The sequence below is a fragment of the Saccostrea cucullata genome, unplaced genomic scaffold, assembly GCF_032062105.1.
Source record: "Saccostrea cucullata isolate Sc308-1 unplaced genomic scaffold, CSIRO_AGI_Scuc_v1 ctg1987, whole genome shotgun sequence".
NCBI lineage: Eukaryota > Metazoa > Mollusca > Bivalvia > Ostreida > Ostreidae > Saccostrea > Saccostrea cuccullata.
The window spans coordinates 1-9965 of NW_026921544.1; the positions used below are offsets into that span (position 1 = coordinate 1).

Consider the following 9965-nt stretch of genomic DNA (forward strand, 5'->3'; position numbering starts at 1 on the left):
TAATTAGGAACAGGTCGATTGCTTTGAAAATGTAGACCCCTCACATGAAAAGATAAATCAAAATGCAATAACTGTTGTTATGCATTTCTCTATTAATCAATCCATTGGTGTTTTTTCTGGCTCCGCCTACCTTGATAATTGCTTTCTACCAATTCTGCCTTCACTAGAGATGCTTTTTAGACTGAATGTTTGTGTAATTTGATTAGATACATGTATCCGACAGAGGTGATTGCCAACGTTAAAATAGTGCTGGAAATTATTTACAATCACCATAAAGGTATTTCTTTTATATTGACAAAACAAACAAAAATGGCAGACGACTTGTAGAAACTGGCAGAACACCTTTTCTAATTTGGAAAAAAAATCAGGCCCTTAAAATATTTTTTAAGTAAATGTAATGAACTTCAGCAGCAGAAATTTTATGAAGGTAAAAATATTTTTATTATTTTTTCGTCAAAGATTTCAATATTCGCCCCGATAGAAAAAATAACTAGAAAAAAAAAAGGAAATGAAAGGTGAGTTGATTCCTCAGTTTTTGTTTACAAAGAAAACATTGAGTTATTTTGCTTCATGTAAACTTTAAAAGATAATCAAAATATTTTTTTATAATTAACGATAAGATATCTAAGTAAATGACAAACTTTTGTAAACAAACTTTGTTAATATTTAATTTGAATACGAGTCTTTCTAAATTGACACGATATATACTGACACGCAAAAGAAATGCAACACCCTACTTTAGGGGGAAATAATTATGTAAAGTAAAGAATTTTGTAACTTAAACTTATGAATATCTTCAATTTGGTAAACATCGGTATTTTTACTGTTGAACGATTTCCATTCCATAACCGGAAGTCAAGTTTGAGTCTGCTTAAGGTATTCAATCCCTAATGGGAACAAATTCAGTGAAATTGAATACATAACTGATGCGTAGGCATTGAATACTCAATTTATTTATACATATTTCCCATTTATTACTACATGTATTAGTATGTATAGTGGGATGTGTCCTAATTTATGACCTGGAGTTCTGTTAAGAGTTAACTACACTTTTTTATTAATAAAAAAATCAATTAAAAAAAATTAGCCGGTAAAAAAAAATTTTTCAATTGTCATTCGATTTTTAATGTTTAAATGCACCTTTCCACCGCAGGATTAATTGATAGTAAAATTAGTTGAATTTTTATTTCGAATAAACACTTTTTCCTTCAGTGCAATCTTTTTTTAATTAACTACTGCTTAATTAATGATATTTTTAAAACTTTCTCGCTGGCAATCGTTTTCCACTATAAAATGCTTTAATATAATATCAGTGTATTATGTACTTGACGGACATTTAAGGGTAGGGAATTAGGTCCCATTAGCGATGGAAATCCTTTACAGAAATCAAAAATTGTATGTTTAACAAAACATTTGGCAATATTATGGAGTTTTAAGGGTTTTTTTTACTGTTCATCATAAGTAAAACAGCAAAATTTCAAAAAATAAACTCTCCTTTCGTTTCCCCGCAACGATCCTAAGGCTACTTGAAAATGGCTTATGTGCGCATTTCCAGTGCTCTAGCTGGAAAATTTCACTGTAAATGAGTTGCTTATGCGAAATTTCACTACATAAGCCTCAAAAGGTCTTACGTATCATATGCATTAAGGACAGTCCTTGTACCGGAAGTCCAAGGGTGCTACACTGCTCTAAGTTAGAGAAAATTCGACCTAATCATCTGAAAAACGGGCATTTGAAAATGCCAAAGAATATTTCCTTCGCTCAGATCTCGACGTTAATGAACCTATTGTATCGTAGAAATTGAGCTGCAATTGCTTTTATTTAGGACAGTCTTGCACGTTTTACTTGAATGGCTGGGATGGGGTGTTTTAACAGTCATAATGTTACTTAGTAAAGTTTAAAGATAAACATTTAACATTTTTATCAGATCTCTGATATTCTGAAAAGTGAGTTTAGCCTTAATTTATTCGCTTTTAAAAATCATAAGATAAAAAAAATCAAACATTTGTAGATTACTGTTTGTTGCGTTTCTTTTGCGTGTCAGTATATTTATGTCCATGACATCATTTATTTCAAGAACATTCAAATTGGAAAGGCAAAAATTTGCTCAATATCCTAAATGGAAAACTTTATGATGACACACATAAAATGTATATTTATTATCTTTAATGAAATTACTTTTTTGGCAACAATTGCTCTTGACAATAAATCAATGGGAGTATATTGATAAATTATTTTGTTCTTCAAAAGTTATAAAAAATAAATGTTTACAGGAAAACGCGTCCTTAAATAGAAAAGGGTCTTAAACTGAATAAAGAAATACTTATACTTCACTTTTTCATATTTTGTATTATTTTCCATTTAGTATGTTCCATGTATCTCAAAGCAGTTATATCTTAGGTTTCTTACCTTATATTGATGCACAAAAATATGCCCTACAGTGTTTAAATTGAGTTTTTATTCTCCATTTTTCCGGTCCAATTACTTTATTCATATCGGCATAGATGAAATTATATCAGTGTACATGTAACTTTAATTTTTTTCAGGGAAATAATAAGGTTTAGAATTCTAAAAATAAAGCCTCTTTAATCACAGTGCATAGTGACCTGGAAAATTACGTAGTATTTGAGACAGCTTTAACAACAAAAACTTAGCACATGTAATTTTCATATCATACAATATGTGTAAAATTCAAATGCTCCTTTTTTTCTTATTAACTTTAAAAGTATCAGATGGTGAAACTCGGCTCAATATCGTCTAATCAAACAATGACATAAGCATAACAAAACCGTGTCTTGTTTATATTTCTTGAATGCAGGAAAAAAACAACTATGACGTCACACATATGCTTAACAAGCAACAAAGGTGCACCTAAATAAGATTACAGATCAGTCATGTACAAACATAATATTTTTTCCATACTCTCAAAAGACCACATCATATTGTGATTGTGACCTTCATAATTCTTATGATACTGTCAGTGTATTCAACAAGTTTGCTATTGCTCCACTAACAGATCATGTATGAGGTCACCAACCAGTTGGTCTCGCAATGCAGGAAACAGAGGATAAAAACAACATATTCCTTACAGAGGAAATAGAGGATAAGAACAACATATTTCTTAATTTGTACATGATTTAAAAATTTTTAATTTTTCTATTATATTTATATAAGATCATGGTAATTAAAGTATACAAAAAAATAGTAAAATTAAATATACAGGAATGGTTTACATGATGTAAACTTATATAAACGGATACTTTGACATAGTTAAACAGAGTAATGTTACCATTTGTTTTTCATCACCTTTATGATAATCATTTTTACATGTGTGCAATGTGAATGCAAAGATAATATAAAAAAAATTAATAACATCAACTTCGAAATTAAACGATAAAGATTTTTAAAAATGAACGATAATCCATAAAATATTTAAATTAACTAAACGAAAATGAAAAATCAAATCAATATGAAAAAAGTAGGATGACACCACCTAAAAATATCAAAGATTCCACTCGATTCATCTGAAATTGGCTGGTTCCAATTTAGATAAAACCTATTGACGTTTTACCAGGATAGGTGAATATCATTAATTGTTCATCATATTGATTTATTGCTATCTCCATGGTATTTGAAGAGAGAACCACGGTCCTACGAAGATAGCTTTATCAATTATTTGCAATCAATCCTGAACAGTGTTCAATAACAGGAAATCACAAAGTTTGGGACAAAGAGAGTCTTCTTTTATAATTCATATATTGAATGTTAAGGGGAAAATCGATCCTTTACATTGTCTCTTAATGTTTTGAAAGATGAATATTTTATTTGAAATGGGTTTCTGACATTTAATGCATTTTATTATACTCCTTTGCATATAGATTTCCATTTTCCTCCAACAATGTATTGTAGCGATGATGTCACGTTATTTCAAGAAAGGTAGTTAAAATATCGATAGATTTATAATTTCTACTCAAGTTTCCTTTTCTAATGAAAACATAAATGTCTATAAAATTGCATTTGCTGTGTCCTAACATCTCAATAGCAAATCAATATCTCTTTAATTTAGTTGGTATTTTGTCCTCATTTATTTTCAAACGATTGTCGTATTGTATAACGCTTCTCAATGAAGTAAACAATAAGAACATATTTTGTTGTGTTTGTTGTTTCTTGTTAATTTATTGTTCTACAATTTAGGCGCCACATCAATAATGGTAGGGCGTTTTTTCACGTGTAATGAACCGTAAATAACAGGTAAATATTGTCCAAATCATGGTAAAATCTGACTAATTATAATCATTTTTAATGTTATTTTTTAATAAGCATCATAAAATAATGTTATTATTCCATATTTAGATCATTTAAAGAAATAACACTTCAATTAAATAATATTTGTTTGTCAGTTAAACAAAAATTTTTAAGCATGGTTTCCTCAGCATAAATCTCATAAATTTTAATTGTAGATAATTCACTGTGTGTATTAAAAATATCAATCTTTTGTACAGCAAAAATATTGAGAAATTTTATGCCTTAAATAATGTTGAAATAAAAAGTACTCCAAAGTAAAATTTTTTATAGACTATGGAAAATGGCAGGATCTAGATCAGGTGTTGTGACACGCTGGCAAGCTGAGAAAGGTAAATTATTATTTTTTTTGTAAAAAAAATAAGAGGAAAGACATTGTAAAACAGCCTTGTAAATTATATTTATACACAGGTATGCTTACTGGTAAGTTCTATTTAATTGGTTCTTCACAATTAGGAAGTACCTAGACCGGTAAAAATACGCTTTCGCCAGCAAGTAAGTATTTATCATTTAGCCAGTTGCTGACGGGCTTTTTTCACACCAATTGTTAGCCCATTATGTTTACACTGAATTGACGACAGATTTTTCTGTTATTTACTAATCATGACATCATACTTACAGTGCTAGTATTCTATTTCCTCAGGATTTTTAACTAAATAATAATCAGTATATGGGTTTGAGTTTCTACGTATAAAATGAGTCAAAAAGAATTTCATTTCTTCGATATTTTCTGCACATTGTGACCAATAAATCCAACATTCAATCAATTTAATTTGAATTTTTAATTCATAAAAATTGCATCGGAAAAAACATTACAGTAAGAAATTTTACATTTTGGTAATCAATAATTCTTAGGTAGAAAGCAATCCTTTTTTTCAAAGTTGGATGGAGGAAGGAACAGCCCGATATAATAAACGACTATGATGCATAAAAAAGGAAATATCAAAACCAGATGAAACTTTTTCGAAAGGGGATGAAAAAAAGAAGATTTTCGGCATTAAAAGCAGTAGATAAACCCCACACCACCCCCACCCCTTACTAATTTAATGATAAAAAATGAAGGGTTGTACTAAGTTTAGAGCCTCCTAACTCCATGCATGATCAGATCATGCAATGTTTTAACTTTAGATGAAACCTGAAGATATGCCTTTACGTAGGACATATTTGATTACCCCACTTAAGACTTAAATAAATCTTATGGTATGCCATAGTCCTTAGATGTCTTCGAATTCAATAGCACGTCTGCTAGTTAATTTTAAACTTAATATTTTTAGGTTTCTGTTTGGCTGATCCAATACCATGGAAACGGGTCCGAGTAAACAGGTACAATAAACTCAATTATAAAATTTATGTGGACATTCCATTATAAATATGATTAGAATATGCTTCAGTAACTACAGAAAACATCTTTATAATTAAGTTAAAAGTTTATGCAAGCTTTAAAAATATGTTCTTACGCAGTACTGTTAAGGCTTCCTGGAGCTTAAAATGCATTTAAAACGTAACACTGCATTTCAAAGCTGATTTTGAGTTTTATTTTTAAGTTATGTACTTCAGTACGCCAAATCCATACAGAGAATCCAATAGGCTATATATAAACATATTTGTTACGATGTCACATGACCTTGTTAATCACGTGACGGCCATTTCTTTTTTGAAATGTTTCACATAAATCGCTTTGGCGCAGGTTATTTACACAATTGTTATGAACATTTTGTCAAATAAATAAACTCGTTTCATTCTTGTGAAACCAAAATGTGCTTGGGAAAAGTTATACTATTTCTTTGGAACAATTTATTTCATATTAACTTCAACCTTACCGACAAATCTGAGGGTATTTTCCGCTGAATATCTTCATCTTTTAAAAAACAAAGCCATCGTACGTTTTTCCCAAGCAGGATTCAGTTAGAGAGGAAACTCCTCTTACATATTTCCACAAAAGATATTAAAAAATCCTTATTAACAACCTGCGTCAGGCTTTTTTATACACATACTATAAATTCTGCCTCTGTCCACGGGTATAAAAAAAGGTAAATGTCAAAAGTATATTTTCGTACGTAGTTTGAACACGCTGACTCTTAAATAAGAGTAATAAAGCAAAGTTATCTAAATTATTCGGATATATTAGACTTTTGAAAAATTGATAAAAAACACGTTTATTTTAAACTAGCATTCTGCAACTTTATATGCAGATTGAAATAGGTTGTAAAGTTTATGACACTCTCCCTATCATTACAGCTCAAGTATGCAGTGACTTGACGTCATTTTCAATTATGACGTCATACATTTGTAGTTCAGAGAAGTACATGCAGAGAGTACACTACAATATTCTCTGGGAAGCCTTATAGTACCTGCGAAAATAATATTTGTTTAAATCAAGCGATAGAAATTATTTTGCAGTCCACCGACTTTAAACGAAAGATCTCATATCCTTCGTCCTTTTTATGTCACTTTCGAGTATGGGGCGCCTGAATTGAACCTATATAAACGCATTTCCTCGGAGGTGCAGTATTTCTGGAAGAAAGAACGGGAAGCGCTAAAGACAGTTCCTGAACCAAAAGATGGAATATATTTCATCATCGATGACAAAGAAAATGCCAAGAAATTGTGCCTGGAATTCTTTCAATTTTCAACCAAAACAACCCAGTATAAGCAATGTAGGACCTGCTTTCTGTATTTTCAAAGTAATTCTCTTTTTAATCAAATTATTTACTTATAACGGGAATTTTTTTATTATTATTTTAGATGAAGAAGAGTCTTTCGATAAAGAATCTGTTTTTGTGTGTTATCTTGGATATTCGTTTTGGGAAGATAAGGTAAAGACTATTTCTGTGAATTAATGACTTTCATTATTTTGTAAATTGATCCTCAATAATTATGATTTTTGGTTTATTTTCAGATCTCTTTTGATTCTTTAAACTCCTTGGTGAAGGACATTGACAGATCAATGCTGTTTTTCATTGTCGATTCTGATTTTGATATTGAAAAGAAAATCAAGTTGGTCGTCAGGAAAGCCCAATGTCATGCATCACATGTCCTGAGAGCGAACGGTGACAAATCAATAATTTATGATAAATGCTATTTGAAATTAGAGAAAACACTTGACAATATCACATCGTATTTGAAAGGAAAAACTGCAACACGACAAATCAGCGGATTTGTCAAACAACTTGGAGAACTTAAAGAGAAACTTTTTACAAGGAAATCCCTCGTACACTCACAACTTTCAAAAGAGTGTGTGAAAAAGATTAAAGCGTAGGTATTATAATACCTTTTAAAATTCATTAATCGTTCAAGCAAGAAAATAATGAATCATACTTTTCTTTGTGTACAGCCTATCAAATCGTTGAATTTGTTAAACAATAAAATTTAATTATCTCAAATATTTTAGATATTTAAACACGGTGGTTTTTTTTTTATTCAGTGGACGAAAATATGGGGTCGCTGGATACAGGCTTTGTGATGGAACATTACACATTTTCTCTAGTAATCAGAATCCAAATTTCAAAAACAAACTTGAAAAAACTATAAGAATGCACTTTCATGGGATGATAGAATTTCAGTTGATAAAAGAAGCGTTAAATCCTCAGTGTAGGATCAAATGTGGTGGTGAAATTGTAAATGAAGAAAAAAAGATTCAAGGGAGCTTAGGAATGTTTGGAGAAGTTTCAAGTCAACAAAATCATGATGAGACTTTTTCAAACGTTGTTGCCATTACATCTGGTCATCTTTTCAAAGAAGGGGATCTTGCAAAAGTGCAGCATCTCGAGCAAAGGATTGGCCGCTGCATTTGGCCGAATGAAAATATGTATGAAATGGGAAGATCAGTTGATAACGTGCATGATGTGTCCGTTATATCAATACATAAATCAGTACTTGGGTTATTATTGAAAACCATTGAAGGGTTGAACGAAAAGGTTCTTGTTTATGGACAACCTCTTTCAACACTGACCGACAGGCTGGTATTTAAGTATGGCGCGACTACATCAAAAACAGAGGGATTCGTCCAGAAAGTAAGCGACTTTGAATTATTTGATGGCGAGGTTATGGTTATATTACCGCATGTTGCTTTTGAAACATTTTCCGACAAAGGGGACAGCGGATCTATCGTTTTGACAAGAGTTGGGGACGATCTATACGCTGTTGGTATCATATATGGTGGAGAGTTAAACCTTCTGAATGCGGAGTGCTTCAGTGCAAAAAATGAGACAATCGCAGCTAGCCTCCGAGTGGCTCTTGATCGTTTCACCAAGGCAACTAAGAAATATATTACATTCGACACAATATAGCGTGGCTTGAGAGTGTTATCAACATTTCAATTCATCAGATGTACCTTCATTGAACTATTTGTTTACGAAATACCATTATTATCTATCGACGTGTTTAATATGCCGAAACTACAGAGTAAAAGAAGAACAGTATCTTGGCAACTCATCAAATTAAAAAAAAACTGAAATTTTCTATGAAAGATATTTTAATTGAATGCAAGGAGTATATAATCCACCAATCAAGATCATTAAATTAGAAATAACATGAAACTTTACATTACAGGAGTTATGTCTTGTTAGATTTACACTTTATGAACACCTCAAGCCCTGCAAAAGTTTAATATTTCATTGAAACTCACATTGTTTTTTTTTTAATCTTGGATCTGCAGATTTTTGAAGGCGAAAATGTTCTTGAAAAGAATTTGTTTATCATTAATGCCGAAAATTACAAACAGGACACAGCGAGCTCTTTCTTGGCCCCATGGGCCTTCTGGATTTGTAACAGTCTCCTACGAAGACCGCCCTATTGTGTTGTTAAACCTGGAGACTTAAGGGTCTTCTCCTTATCAAAAATTCTTCATAATTATACATATAACAAGCTTTCTTAAAGAATACTGTTTAAACGTATTAACTAAACATTGATCACTCTTTTTGAATGTGCAGTGTACATTTGATAAAATATGTGGATTATAAAAACTGATTGTAGCTAGATTGATGGCATTCTTCCATGCACATTTATAAATGTAGAAAATCCACTTTTCCCCCAAAAGTTTTAAATGTAGAATTTAACTTATAAATGTACAAAGTGACTTTTTAAAGATATCAATGTTTCCTTTTTCAGTGGTAAATATTTTGCGACAGGGGATGTTTACTTTTTAATGCACCTGATCCCATCTCTAGAATCCCCAGGGGTCACTGCTTATGTCCTGGTTAGAGATGTTTATTGTTATAGTTCTTATGGATCGATCAGTGTTGATCTTTTTTCATTTTTTTAGTGCAGCTATGTTCACCATTACTCTCCATACCTACACAGTATTATTATTACTTGATTCTTACATTTGTAAACATTTTTATTGAATTTTACCTTATAGATTTATTCCCTTGATTTTTATTATAAATACATTGTACTAAATATGTTTTAAAATGTTGATCTTTAAAAAATGTTTCTCTTTATTTTTTTTTAAATAATTTTGACGGATTTTACAATCACTGTATCTCATTGGTCGAAAACCGAGCTTAACGTAGACTCTACGCCGTATGACAACACATCCGATGAGTGTGTTAGCTTGTGTGAGAACCATTATGACGTCAAAATTAATATAATGATATTTTTCCTGTACCTTACACATGTTACAGCTTAAAAAGAATTGTATAAAATAAAGCATTTTGACATCA

General features: G+C 30.9%; 1 protein-coding gene across 3 annotated transcripts; it reads left to right on the forward strand.

The window, feature by feature from the left end:
- Positions 1-177: 177 nt before the first annotated feature.
- Positions 178-9707, forward strand: LOC134260269 (uncharacterized). 3 transcript variants are annotated; one of them, XM_062742839.1, is made up of 8 exons: positions 178-277; positions 4195-4251; positions 4576-4634; positions 5577-5625; positions 6703-6959; positions 7048-7118; positions 7202-7557; positions 7727-9707. In XM_062742839.1, the coding sequence occupies exons 3-8, from the start codon at positions 4586-4588 to the stop codon at positions 8589-8591; spliced, it is 1647 nt and encodes a 548-aa protein (XP_062598823.1). In that variant the 5' UTR covers positions 178-277; positions 4195-4251; positions 4576-4585; the 3' UTR covers positions 8592-9707. The 3 variants fall into 3 exon arrangements, with proteins under 3 accessions (XP_062598823.1, XP_062598821.1, XP_062598822.1); XM_062742838.1 differs by lacking the exon at positions 178-277 and adding an exon at positions 3623-3936; XM_062742837.1 differs by lacking the exon at positions 4195-4251.
- The last annotated feature ends 258 nt before the right edge of the window (positions 9708-9965 follow it).